The sequence below is a fragment of the Crassostrea angulata genome, chromosome 6 (assembly GCF_025612915.1).
Source record: "Crassostrea angulata isolate pt1a10 chromosome 6, ASM2561291v2, whole genome shotgun sequence".
Taxonomy (NCBI): Eukaryota; Metazoa; Mollusca; class Bivalvia; order Ostreida; family Ostreidae; genus Magallana; species Magallana angulata.
In genome coordinates, this window is record NC_069116.1 from 28,570,698 (window position 1) to 28,585,448 (window position 14,751).

Below are 14,751 nucleotides of genomic sequence, written 5' to 3' on the forward strand. Positions count from 1 at the left end.
GGCGGAGGTGGAGCTCCAATATAGTGAATTATTCCCTGTGCTTTATGTATAAAAAAAATGTCAATTTCACTCCTATCAGTTTCTTGTCAGTTTCGGCCGCTGTAGATTTCGACCAATCGATAAAAGGGGCGTGTTTACATTGACCATTATGACCAAATAATTATCAATTAAAAACAAAATAAAGAAAATCATAAGTTTTTATTTCCTTCTTCCATGTCTATTCTGTTGACGTTTATTAAACTGATTATTCCTTATTCCTAGCTGTGCCGCTCGGCTGGTAATGTCATTCAGAGCGAATGGAGATTGTCCGGCCACAAAATCAGGGTCGAACACATCCATGTGTTGCTGCTTTTTCTTGGCGGCTCTCTGCTGGGGAAGGGGCTGGTCCTCCACGAGGATAGGGTTGCTGGCGTGTTTACCTCCCCTGGGCAATGGCAACTGATGCTGTTTCAAGAAATATCATTTCTTCATTAAATGGTTGAATGTAGTCAAAAAAAGATAGAACTGTTTTCCTTTAAGAAAAAATTAAAATTCTACGGATGTTAATCGAATTTTGTTTGTAACAAGTACCATGACCATCTTGAATGAACAGCTTTAGGAAGGACAACAGAATGAAAATTATTTTTTAAGGAAGGGGTTTGACCTTAGTCTTCAACCTAGTTGAAATTCAGTGTATACAGTTTTTTTGTTGTCCTACCAATTTAATAAAATACACAATAGGTGGCTAATCCCTTTAAAATGTAACAAGAGTACAAGAGGCCCAAGGACCACATTGATATTAACAACCTTGGAAGTACATGTATGTTTTGTAACTGGTTTTAATAGATATCAAATAAAATGATATGTATAAATGAACATCAATTTAGGCATATGTTAACATCATTAATCAGAGAATTTGAGAAACATACAAGTAACTTCACGCTTCTTGATACTTCCTTACAATGAACAGCTATTAAAGTGTATTGAATGAACTTAAACCATGAAATTAACTATGACAGGGAACAGAGTTTTGGTATTTTAGAAAATATCAATTACCTTCATTCCTTTTGTTGATATTGGTTTCCTGCGGGAAAGAAAATATCGGATGCTGCCATCTTCTTCAACTGTCATAGAAACTTTCTGCAATGTTCTATTTCCACAGTAAGGACAAAACTCCTTTAACATATCCTTAGTTATTCTGAAAACGAAATACATGTATTTCATAAGCACTCACTGTAAAAATGTATTTTCTTCCCTTTTTTACTTGTCTTTTATGATGGAATCAAACATAGTACCTGCATCTAATTATGATTGCAATCAAAAGAGTTATTTTCAATTAACATTGTTATTGACTAATTTTCAAAATATACATTGTAATCTTAATTTTTGTTTTAAAACAAACGTACTTCATGCATGCAAAACAGCGGAGTACAAAACTCTTAGCTCTCTTGATCAGCATCCCATCCACAGATATCACATTCAGCCCCATCTGTATCAGTACGTTCTGAAAAAACGGAAACATAATATGGTCATAATGGAAAGTGTTGGTACATGTATATATAGGTGCAAAGACATGCAAATGAAACCCAAAACTCAGGTGATTTAATTAGAAAGATTTCATTTGTCCAATACATATATTTTGAATAGTCTCCCTTTACAATTCATTGAAGTGATGATGCAACAATTAAATGTAAATATTAGATAAAGATGCAGATAGGACCTGAAGTATAGTACATGTACCTGCATAGCGAAGTCTGTGGTCACACATCCAACACACACAGCTACTCTCTCTTGATCAGCATGAGTCATCTTCTGTTTTAGACTTGTAATGTTACTTGGCGTTATCCAACCATCATCATCATCTTCTTCTTCCTCTTCATCCTCCTCGATCCCTTCATCTTCTTCTGTTTCCTCCAGCATCTCAGCTGTGACAGTGAGCCCTTCATCATCTTCTTCTTTGACAGTCCCTTCATCACCTCTTTCTTTGACAGTTCCTTCATCACCTCTTTCTTTGACAGTCCCTTCATCACCTCTTTCTTTGACAGTCTCTTCATCACCTCTTTCTTTGACAGTCTCTTCATCACCTCTTTCTTTGACAGCCTGGTTTTCTGCCTCTGTTAGGTTAGAGTCTCCATCTTGATTTGTCGACTGTGATTGGTCGCTAGCTGAGGACGGACAGGTGCATGAGTTGTTGGGCTCATCTGAATTTTCTTTAGATGCTTCTTGTTGGTCCGGCAAGTCGGACGTGCATGTAGACTCTGACGTTGTTCTACTATTGTTTTTTCCCTTAAAAAAAACATGGGGAATAAATTAAAAAAAAAAAAGCAAACTCTTAAATAATGATATTTTTGATAGTTTTTAACATTTGATGTTATCAATATCACTTTATTGTTCTTATATCCTGGAAATTAATTTGGGATAAGCCAAAATGTTGATGTGTCTGTTTACCAATTCAATTCATTGACAAGTACATGTACTTGTACCCTAATCTAACTTCCTGTTAATTTGTAAGAAAATTATTGGGTAACTGTGGTCACATAGGAAACTATGTATGTTCAATAAACTATCAGAAAAAAGACACATTTCCCATAACATTAATATGATGTCATATTAAGAGTATCATTCAGTTTTTGGGCACCATTAATAACTTGTTTTATTGTTATTGTTGCTATGCGGGCAGGCATGATTAGCATGTGCAGACATCTTCACCATATGCATTGTATAAACAAATAATACAGAAATACATGTATTCACATCCATCAAATATCTTTTCCTCTATTTTTTATGGTAATCAATTGTAACTCATCAAAAAAAGAAATCATCTATGAAATCTAGTGAAATGACCTAGCTGTCATTGAAAGTATATTATCATATACTTAAATTCAGTTTATATTTCCCCTTATGTTTGCATTGGAAATCTGCGCTGTTTCATTTTCTATGAATACACTTTGCAACTTCATATGCGCCATGAGCCCAGATACAAATGTCTTCATGTGTTTTGAGTACATTTATTTTTGTAAGATTAAATGAAACTTTCAATCTTACATAACCAACTTCATATGTACTTTTGAAAAACAATCATTAATATATATCTACTCCTTATTAAAAAGATTTTTCTCCACAAGGTGTCTGACACTATATTTTTTGTCCTGGAAGCTAACTAAATAACATGTTAATATGGCTGTTCCATTTCAACTCATCTAACTTGCACCAAATGATATTGAAAATCACAGTAACTTGTTCTAGATTCTTAAATGACTTACTTTCGCAAGGTAGAACCCCGCAATTGACGTTGGCTTTTCCAACATGGCTTTGGAGGCTGTCCATTCGATCTAATTTAAAAAACAAAAATATCGGTTTTTGGTCTGTATGCAAGGAATTTTTAACATAATTCATTACCAAATATTCTATACATTGATAAAAAAATGTTTTTCAGAGTAAGAAAATTACTGGGTATATGAAAATTATATGCCATACTTCCAAATTATTCAGGCAACAGAGGATGAACAGAAATAACTGCTGCTTCAGTTGAACTAAGATATCTCAAACACTGATTTCTCAAATACACTGGATATGTCCAAATGATTTGTAAGCCCCAAAAACTTTTTTTTAAGTATTCTACCATCAGTATCTCAAATACTCGGATATCTCAAAGTTTTTAAAACAGTCCCATCTAGTTTGAGAAAATGAAGTTTGACTGTAATTGATTTAAGTAAACATACATGTTACTTAACTAAATCTTACTAATTGTGTCTTACCCTGCAAAATGTAGAGTGAAATATTAATTTTAAGATCACTCTTACATGAACAAAGAGCAATAAAATTAAAATTAGGAGTTTCCGATTGAATTAAAGTACATTTAACTTAGCAAAGATTCACAGTTTATAAAGGCACAGTACAGCCAAATGGATGCATCAAAATATCTTGTATGATTCCACTCTTGAATATGACACCTCAATTGCATCATTTATCAAGTATCAACATTCATTAGGAATCTATTCATTAAATTAATGAATAATCAAAGGTAAAAAAAACTCCTTTCAAAGTAAATTAAAAACCCTGAACTTCAAATGGCCATGATTCTGCTGAAAGCAAGTGGGTAAATATGTGACTCAATCAAGATCATCTAGTTTTCAAAATGAAGTTATGCATCAAAAATAAACTCAATATCTAGAGAGGATTTTTAAGAGAACTGTTACATATTCACTTTTGGAGCAATAATCCCCACCCCCCAATCTCTGAGGTACTCCTATGCAAAACCCAGATTAAGGGGTCACGAATTTTCAAATTTTGTTATAAACCCCATGCTCAACATTACCATAAATATCAAGATTGTATGCTAAATATCTAAATATTCAGTGTTTAAGATTAGGCCTATTAAAAAAAATTGCGTGTTTAGGGTAACACTCATGAAAAAATTAGGTTAGGTAGGTAAGGATTTTTTTTTATTTTATCATATTTTTTTCTGCATGAATCCTTAGAATGTTTCTTTGTGTCATATTTGAAAACGGATTTTTTAATATAAATAATATAAATTCACAATCGGATAAAAACAGACATCTAAAAATGGTATTTTTGTAGGTTAGGTCGGGTTACCCTAAACACACAACTTTTTTTTTAGGCCTTAATGCATATTTGTTATGTGTCCAGTCATAACCCCTTCCAACCAATTTAATCCCAAACAACACAAGCACTCCTGACCCAGGGTCAAGAAGTCAAGGGTCACAAATCTAGTTCTCATAATAAAACGTCACACCAAATTTAAGATGCACCTTGTAGTTCCATAAAGAAGCTGACAGTGTTCAAATGTAACCAGACAACACACAAGAACGAAAAAACCCTAAAGAAAACTAATGCGACTTGTGTGACTTAATAAACAACTAGCTGTAACACCATTTGAAAGTTAAAAAACGATTGTAAAAAATTTAGGAGAAAAAAATTTTATTTTATTTTCACATGCTGTTTTTAAAAACTTGATTAATAAGAAGTAAAAAAAAATTCTGTCTGGATATTTTTACATCTTATTATACATGTATCTCTATTTTTGTTTGATGGGGATCATCATATGGCGTTTTAGTTTCTAGATGCTCTAACCAGCTTCCTAGCTGGTTCACTATGAGCACATGCTACAATTTAAGATTTATCAAAGTAAATCATGATTAATAATAGATTCGAAAAATTTGTTCCTATTATCTGTAAGGTATAAACATACAAGTTAAATAGTGATGATTATAGAGTGTGAAAAACATCATTTACTTTAATTAAAAAGCTTAAAGTGGTATAGGACCTTGTTGCAAAGAATTGTTTATCGAAATAAACAATAAAATGAAGTCCAATTATATAAGTAGTTTCTTTCTCAATATTGTCACCTAACAGCGTAGTGCAGTGGGTTAGAGGGTTTACTACAAATCTGTAAGTCATGAGTTCAAATATCCAGCTGGGGTTTTACATTTTTCACCTCTCCAAAAGCAATTTTTTTCGTTAAATAGTGTAAAATTTGAAAATTCTAAACCGGTGAAAGTATTCTAATTTTAATGCACTTTAATCCACATTAATATTGACAGATGTCCCATACCACTTTAAGGTGGCTCTATACACCACTTTTTGATGACGCAGTATGCAAAAAAGTAAATCTGGAAGCATATAATTCCGGTACTGGCTGATTTAAACTGAAGCGAATTGTATGGGGACCGCTCTTTTGAAAAAATTGTTAAATGAATAGAATCTGATTCAATTTGATAATTGGAAAATTCATTACTTACAAGTAATGTGGTATGTGACACCTTCACGTTGTGTCGTATTATTTATCAAAATAAACAATAAAATCAATTATAATATTTTAAATAGTTTCTTTCCCATCATCAATATGTTACACCATAGCACAATGGGTTAGTGGGTTCACTACAAACCTGTAGGTCATGAGTTCGATTCCCGTTTAGAATCATAAATTTTTTTAACTTTCCAAAATTTTCTAAAACCTATTCTTTTGGTTGAATACTGTGAAAGAAAATTCTAAACCGGTGAAAGTGTTTCAGTTATAATATACTTTAATGCACATTAATATCTAAAGATGTTCCTTACCACCTTAAGGGGATGGGACGGTTGCTTTGAATTTCTCTCAGGTTGAGATACATAAATCCTATTTTCCCCTTTATTTAGTTGACTTAGTTTTTCATTAAAGCAAATATATTCACTTTTACAGGCTTATAATGAAATACGTATGTATTTTATCATTCCAACATTATATTTAGGAAATTTTCTTCAACTCAGAAATGAAAAGTCCGCAAGGTGTTTGGGCCTTGGAACTTAGGAACGATAACCCTTACCTGAGGAACTTTCATACCAAAATAAATATTTTTTGTGTTTATTTGCAATGATTTTCATTCAATTTTTTATGTCACAGTTATCAAAATACATTTTCTTATAACATCAAGCAACTTTTTTCAGATAATTTGTCAACAGAGTAAGAAAATATGAAAAATTATGTTTTGGGGAAATACTAAAAAAATTACAATAATAACAATGTTAAAAAGTGTTATATTTTTTTTATGTGTCCGAAGGAAATATCCATCATATGACAAAAAAATTTCTCTCAATTTGTTAATAGCTATCTTTTAAAAAATATTTTACAAAAACACGAAAAAACATTTAAAAATTCTTTAAAAATATCTAGAGTATCCCTATCATCACTTTAATATTTGATAAGTATATGTTTTGTGGTCTTCGATTGAAAATTGGAATAAACTGTGGGTGTATAGAGCCACCTTAATAAGAACTATGATCTTTTTCTTAGAGACGCAATTAACTTGATTACGTGCAAGATATTTACATGTTCAGACTTAATTTTCACAAAAACAATGGTATTATATTCAGTTATTAGTTATTATCGATAAATGTTTGAAAACCTCTCAGAAACAAAGAGAGAAATTAAAAAGGAAGTCATGCATAGGCTGATGTGCTGCTAGGCTAGACAATAACAAAACTAAGCTTTTAAAGAGTTTTGAATCAGCTGGAATATTATTACATGTACGTACGGTATATATATTTCAAACTGAGATAAATTCATAAATATACCCTGTTACTGTAATACATGAAATCTAGAGCATGTTTGTTGAAATCCCCCTCTCTATATTTCTTACTGCTCACCTTCAAGATAGGTAATCATAGATTACAAAGCTCACCAACATGAGGCTTCACCATCACTAGACCACCTTTATTTTATTATGAAAATCATAGTTAATGATCTTTAATAAAATATTGGATACTGAGATGTGGTTTGACACAATATCATATAAAATCATATGACACAAAATTGTAAAATAATCATACTATATGTAAATTTCATACTGTATCTTATGATACAATATTTACCAATACACTACTATACAATAAAATATTGTGTCCTATGATACAATACAATATTATGTTTAATTATGTCAATGAGGCAGTGATATGATATGACTAATTCAGATTGTCAATATAAATTTTAACAAAAATACTGGTAAAAGAAGAAAAATAAAAAGTTGAAAAAAACCATACTGGTCTTATTTTTAGCGCACTGAGACAAAGTTTGGAAAAACTTATGCTATACCCCCAGAGATGGCATTGGCGTCTTGACTAGGTTAAAGTTTTTGTTTGAGGCCCTGTATTTTAGTTATTACTTTTTCCAATCTTCAAAAATATTGCAGGGATTGTGCATCTGGATCTACTTATGGACTTCAATACAGTGAAAAGGGTTGGGGGGTACCATTATACAGGTATATCCATGACCAGTCTTGCATACCGGGTATGCTAACTGACCTTGGGCCAACTCATTAAACTTTTCACATTTTTATGAATAATTCATGCTCTATCTCGATTGTCTCCTTCACATTTTCATGGAGGAAATCTTCCCAAGCCCATTTATGCATACACATGCATTTATCAACAATGGCATGTTTCCATAATGTGATTCACATTTTCCAAAAACCAAGTTTTGCTTTCTCATCGGTGAATAAAGAATGATAAATATTCAGGAGAATATGAAAAGTTCCATAAGTTGGCCCACTATCTGTAAGCATTTGCAAGACTCGCCATGAATATCCAAGGATTAGAGGGTGGATTCATATTGACTGCCTTGTTACTTACAAACTTGTTAATACTTAATTATCCAATATGACTTTGCATTGTTTGGTAAGATAAATACCAGTACCAATGACCCCCTTGCACTAACATCCTTGCCAACGAAAGATATCAATATAAGTTGTAGAAATTGTTTATTAATCTTTGTAAAATGAATAAAATTCAGGTTTACTAGTACCAGACCTTGCTGTCAGGCACAGTTTTTATGTGGTCTGTTCCAACATTTTCCTTCTCCAGCTGATATGTAAGTGCAATCACTTGAATATCCACAGCTGACAAGCTTCTGTAATCCCCTGTCTTCTTTGAAAACTCTGTAACTGTTGAAAAATGGCATTAGTTTATTGGTTGTCAAGAGGCAGCTAATGCTGCTATGTTAATATCTTAATATTAATAATATTATGATAATATAATAATTAATCATCAAGAAAAAAAACACTTGTACCACATACTAGTAAATCATTTTCAGTGTTTTTTTCCCTTAATTTTTAAATAACAATCGGATGGAAATTGTGTTAGATCCTTCATATGAATGACTTAAATACTGGTATTTGTTTGCCAGTAATTTTTCTTTTCATGTTTAACCTCCAGCTTTGACTAGAAATAGTAAAACCTAAGCAACTGTGAGATGAAAGTTGAACAGTTTTCTCTGATATTTATATATTAAAACATCTTAAAAATTAGAGATTAATAAATTTAAACCAAATTTAAAGTACCATCTCTATTTTCTATGATTCATTTAACATAAATCCATTCATGGGATTCTTATGAAAACAAAATGTTGATTGTTTTAATGTTGCATACAGTCTCAAACTAAGGAAACTCATATTCATTGTTAGACTCCAGCTTTCATAGGCAGGGTTTGACATTAAGTTTTAGAATTACAGTAAAACACGGTTATAATGAAGCGCCAGGGACGGGCGATTTTGCTTCGTTATAAGCGTAATTCGTTATATTCGTCAAGTTTACAACATGTAATATAGTCACGGGGAATGAAAATCACTTCGATGTAAGCGTCAATTCATTATAAGCGTGTTCGCTATAACCGTGTTTTACTGTACTAGCCCAGTTGGGCTACCTCAGCAATGTTTCACTAGCCCTGACAGCTTTACCACTAGCCCTGACCAATTTTGACAAAAATAAACTAAAAGTAACAACAAATACCAAATATTAAAGACTTTTTTCTGTTTAATTGTATTGGTTTATCTTTACCAATAATGAATCATTCAAACCGGATTTAATATTCAATTTAATCAACTCATATGTTGAGGATCTTCTTTTTTTAAAGATAACTGTAATCAAACTTTATGATAATTTAGAATTAATTTGGCAGAGTTATTAACTAATTACAACTTACCAACCAACTGGAATATCAACACTGGGTCTAGCCTAAAAGTAATCAACATTGTTTTGCACAGCATGTGGTTTCATCACCCGTTTTGACTTATTAATCACAACAGGTGTTAACTTAGTCTGAGAAGATGTCTTTAGAATTAGATAATTATTAATTAATTGCATCTGGGTTAACATAAACAATTGTGAACTCAGTGTACAGGGTGACTTGAACTTTTCTTTCGGAGGAAATTCCGGCGAAGTAACCGATCAAAAAGCGAGTATTTCGCCTACATCAACTCCTAGGTTAGTCATTGGGTTGTAATTAAATTACGGTAGTTTGTAGAATTTATGCCTTTTATAGGAAAAGGTACTTTTAAAGTTATGTGCACATTAATTTTTTTTTTCACATGACCAGTCGGGCTAGTACACAGACATTTTACCCCGACCGGACCTATCATTTACTAGACAAAGTTGGTCGGACGTGCCTTAGTGTCAAACCCTGAGAGGAATATCCATTTTCCCAAGTCAAGGGTGTCAGGAATTTTTTTAAGACCAAGGGGGAAAACTTCGTTAAAAACTTGCTCAATCGTACCAAAAATCAAACTTGACCTAGACATATGCATATGATAAATCTGTATACCAAATTTTATTTCAGTAGGTGCAACTTCTGTGAAGAAAATGAACAGAAACTGCAAATAATTGTAATTTTTTAAAAGTGCAAGGGGCATAACTCTGTCAAAACTTGCCTGATTGTACCAAAAATCGAACTTGACATAGATATTTTCATGAAATGTATTTTTTGGCCCTGCAAATTTCTCCTTGTTTCAGGTTTATTAAGAGGGAGTGTGTGAAAGATTAATTTTTTTTGTTTAAATTTGTCATATATTGATTTCATATGGGGTTTTTTGTGCTGTCAGATCTGTGTATTTATCAAGACTCAACCAAAAGTGATGAAAATGGTAACCTATGACAGACTATGATATTGAATTTAGTGATGTACAAATCTATCAAATGAATTTCCGATATATATTCAAAAATGACAAATAAATTGGTGTTGCTATTGAAAAGCTAGGACACATAAGTCAACTTAAAATTATATCTCCCAACCATTACATTTAAAAAGGTTTAAACTCATTGTTCAAATTACTGTGCATGTAGGTAATAATAATATTTATCTACCAAACAGAAAATCAATTTTCATTCATTTCAGATTACTATATAAACTTATCTGAAGTTGAGGAGCATCAAGTTTATTGTACTTGTGTCGCCAAAAGGGAGTAAAACCACCAAATAAAGGGCTACATTGTACCAGAGACATAATCACATTAGTATATACATCTCTGATTGTACACTCAAGTAAATCTTGTGTATTTATTCAGAAAATGAACAAAAGGGACAATAATTAAGGGTTGAGACCAGAGACCTAAATAACAAGTTATTTATGTCTCTGGTTGATAAATATTTTGATTTTACCTATTTTTATGCATTCTGGTGTTGGAGTTTTGGGAACAAGTTGATATGGTAAAAATTGAAGTCTCTGTAAAGTGGCTTTGTCCTTGATTTCGTTGACAACTTTTGGTACTGTGTATATTTTTTCTCCAATGCTCTAAAAAGATGATCAGCCGAGTGATTAAATAGATTAGGTTAACAAATTTTATCTCAAATGTCAAAATAAATAGAATTTTAGTATAGCTATAAATCTAATTTCAGCGTTATTCTAAAATGCTTTTAATCTCAATTACGTTAAGAGGAGCGTTACGGATAAATGCCCCAGAATCGGCCACAACGTGCTTTATTTTGCTGTCTGACATGTTGCAGGTGCTTTCCATCTAGGTCAGTATTATATATTTCTCTTTTTCGGATAAATTTGGATGATCATTTGTCTCCCTCATTTTTTTAATTATCTTAAGAGATTAGTAATATTTTCTGACCTTTTGATTTGAATTAAACTAAAAGTTTTATATCGATAGATTAACTGCAACACGATGCCAACTTTCTTTTACAAATAGTTTAAAATATAAATAGCATTAACAATATCCGTTTATTAGGGTTTTTCATAATATGTTTTAAGGTATTAAACGTTTAAATGATTCTGATTTATTACATAAAAGGTCGAATATTATTTTTTGGTTATAGTTGGATTGATATAATTTGTTGATTGAAATGTAAAAATATATTAAATTATTTGATTTTCATTTCATAGAATAATACGTCACAGGTCACATGATCAGAAGTTATGGTGGACAAAATAGTGATTGCCAAACACCATATCTATGCCACTGCTCTCTGACGTCGCCAGTAATCAAAACAAGTGGGTACCTGAAAGAATTGATAAGAAATATTGTACCGTTAACAATCAAAGCTTTATTTAACATTAAACTTGTAATATTTTGTGCCGATTTACGTATCTACAAGCAATGTTTTTGCAACTTTCAGACATTTCACACATTTTCATACCATGTTTACATTTAGAAGGAAAAGCACACCTTATAATAACATATACATTGTTGTAACTTAGAGAAACAAAACCAACAAGCCATTGTTATTAACAGAAAATGTTTAAATATCGGTTGTCTTTGTTTTGATTAACTCGATGTCAATAATGCAAAATAATCATCAATTTATCAAACACTTTTTACAAAATGGTGCAATCTATAAGATAGACAGTGTTATAGAACTGTTTAAGAATATAAGAAATAACCCTGGATAGGACATTTTATCATTAAAATGATGGTGTCTCTAATGGGTTTTGGTTTGGACTTGACATTGTAACAAGATGCTGTAACCCTTACCAAAGTAAAATTATTGCTGCAACAATGCCGCAATATTGCGGCAATATTGCAGCAACACATTTTTGTTACCAGAAACCAGATTTTGAGACTAGTGAAATGTTGCCGCTAGCTGCAACAACTTCTGGTAACATTTTGGCAATACTGCTGGAGTGTTGCCGCTAGCGGCAATAACTTCTGGCAACATTCTGGCAATACTATTAGAGTTATTTCTGTAAAAAATTATATTAACATGCACCTAGAATATTGCCACTAGCTGCAACGACTTCTGGTAATATTCTGGCTACACTCAGTATCATACTGCCAGAAATAATTTTCTGGTAACATCTACCTACATGTATTTGATCATTTAAATCATGAACTAATTTATAAATAATATAAAATTCGATCTGGCAATACTGCTAGGCATCATATTTGATTTAAATCTGCTTTAATTAAAATTTAAGGAGAAGCCGAGCAGTGGAGGGGGGTTAAAAAATTGTCAATTATTTAGATATGATTTCAGTTATAACACTTCAAAATTTGCCAGAAGTTTACCACAAACTTTTCTTTTTTCCTCTGATTTATAATGCTTACCGAGCTTGCAAAAGCTTTAGCAGAATTTAGACTTATAAAATTTTACACATTCAGCACAAGTCTAAATCTGTCAATTATAATTGCATGAATTGCTTTTGTATATATGTTTTTCCCCCAAAAAATAATAATAAGTCGAAAAAATTAAATCTAATAAATATTTTATGATTAAAGTCTTATTCTAAGAAAGTCTCAATTAAAAAAATCCAGTGATATTCTCTTCAATGGCATATAACTGTTATGCATGGTTATAATTACGATGTTTCACTATAAAAGACAGTTTGAATCCCCCCCCCCCCCCCAACTCATGTTTTACGTGAATACCCACCTGTCTGTTCTTTTGTAACGGTATATTCTTTTTCATTAAGTTAAAATATCAGTCTACTTAGATTTGAGTATATAAACTGCTCGATGCATGTTGAATTAAGAATTTTCGTATGCTGTTTGTTTCCACTTCTACTTTCGTTTCAATGTTAAGTTTCGCGCGCGCTGATTGGTCGATCAAATCGCTAGCCGCCAATTTTCACATTCGAAGCTGCCATGTTGTCTGCCATCGAGCCTCCTGCAATCACTGGAGATGGTGAAATGAATGAAATACGGGAATTATCTGTAAACAAGGTTAAAAAACCCACTGTCAATGGTGTGTTTATTTGTAAAAAAAAATCAACGGCTGAACTGAGGACGAATCTGAGTGAACGAATCGAGTGTTGACATCCCCACCACCATCTGCATGAGCACGTTTTTGAAAAAGTAAGTTTAGCAATAAAAATATATTCATTGAATGGCAGTTTAAACATGTTTGTTATAAGAAAATAAACCGAAAGACTGCGCCAATGGTTTCAACACTGTTTAAGAACCATGGCATGCGCGGATCTAGAATTTTATTCGGGGGGGGGGGGGGGGGGGGTCCGACGGTTATTTGAGTTTGCCAGGGGAAGGGGTCCGAGGCATATTTTTGGTAATTTTATAATGTAATTTAAAAAATTTGAAGGGGGAGGGGGTCTGAACCGACCCCCCTTGAAACTGCTTAAAATATGAAAACAATTGCCAATGTGCTCATATGAAATCCATTTATCTTCCCAGTAGGTCTGCCCTGGGTTACACAGACCTGAAGAAAAAAGCTGTCACCTTACTGATTAAATGAATGGTGCAACTGGCAACCAAAAAAGAATGATGGCATAATTTGTTTAAGATTATGGAGAGGAACATATACACAACAGTGCTGAATTCCAAAGTGGATATTGTTGTGATCTTCTGATAGCTGTTTTTGTGATTGTTTATGTGTGAAATCAGAATGCCCACGAGACTGTCAAAAAAAGGACATTTGGAATGCCTTGGACAAATGCCTTGATCAATCGTAATACAGCAAGTGGTTGTGCAGGACTTGTGAACTACCGGTACATGGTTTGAGCTTTGCTTACGGTAAACAGTGAACTTTTGTCCATATCCGTCTGTGCGCGTTGTGTCAATCCGTCTGTGCGCATTGTGTCAATCAAACTGCAATACATGTTATTCTGCAGCACCAAATTGTCACTGATTGGCTGAGTACTTTTAGTCAAGTTTCATCATGATTTATTCATCATATTTGTGTTAATTTAAAGATTATTAATTTTAACTGGTGTCCTTTATAAGCATGTTGAAATTCCAGTTTCAGGTCTCTAATTTTATTATATAATACATTATATTTTTAATTCAATACTTATTTTGTGCATGTTACATATTTTTTTTACTTCTTTAATATTGTGTAATCACAAACTATTTTTTATTTTTGAAAAGTCCAAATTTAATGTAATGCAAAATGTTAGTCTTGTTGTAACCTTTTTGCATCTTTAAAAAAATAAAACTGTAATGGCAATTAAAGAATTTTTTTCATTTTGGTTGTAGATTAATATAATATACATGACTGATTTACTGTATACATTTATTATTCATAAATATTGCATATATTGTACCATTG

General features: G+C 32.2%; 2 protein-coding genes across 4 annotated transcripts in view; one reads left to right on the forward strand and one right to left on the reverse strand.

The window, feature by feature from the left end:
* Nucleotides 1-183: 183 nt before the first annotated feature.
* On the reverse strand, nt 184-11,274 carry LOC128189592 (RNA-binding protein NOB1-like). Its single transcript, XM_052861251.1, has 8 exons — nt 11,175-11,274; nt 10,906-11,038; nt 8,284-8,417; nt 3,243-3,311; nt 1,720-2,265; nt 1,386-1,483; nt 1,036-1,177; nt 184-444 (listed from the first exon to the last, which is right to left on the reverse strand). The coding sequence occupies exons 1-8, from the start codon at nt 11,259-11,261 to the stop codon at nt 199-201; spliced, it is 1,455 nt and encodes a 484-aa protein (XP_052717211.1). The 5' UTR covers nt 11,262-11,274; the 3' UTR covers nt 184-198.
* Nucleotides 11,275-11,633: 359 nt separating this feature from the next.
* LOC128190675 (NEDD4-like E3 ubiquitin-protein ligase WWP1) overlaps nt 11,634-14,751 on the forward strand; it is a 29,038-nt gene continuing 25,920 nt past the window's right edge. For all 3 annotated transcript variants that reach the window (XM_052862804.1, XM_052862805.1, XM_052862806.1), the window contains exon 1: nt 11,634-11,743. In XM_052862804.1, the coding sequence (XP_052718764.1) occupies nt 11,656-11,743 (88 nt within the window). In that variant the 5' untranslated portion in view covers nt 11,634-11,655. The remainder of the gene's footprint in view (nt 11,744-14,751) is intronic.

Coding starts and splice junctions, on each gene's coding strand:
- LOC128189592 (XM_052861251.1), bottom strand. CDS start 11,261: ATGGAAAGCACCTGCAACATGTCAGACAGCAAAATAAAGCACGTTGTG. Junction 2,266..3,242: donor CGGGGTTCTACCTTGCGAAA/GTAAGTCATTTA, acceptor GTTTTTTTTAAG/GGAAAAAACAATAGTAGAAC. Junction 1,178..1,385: donor CGCTGTTTTGCATGCATGAA/GTACGTTTGTTT, acceptor TTTCGTTTTCAG/AATAACTAAGGATATGTTAA.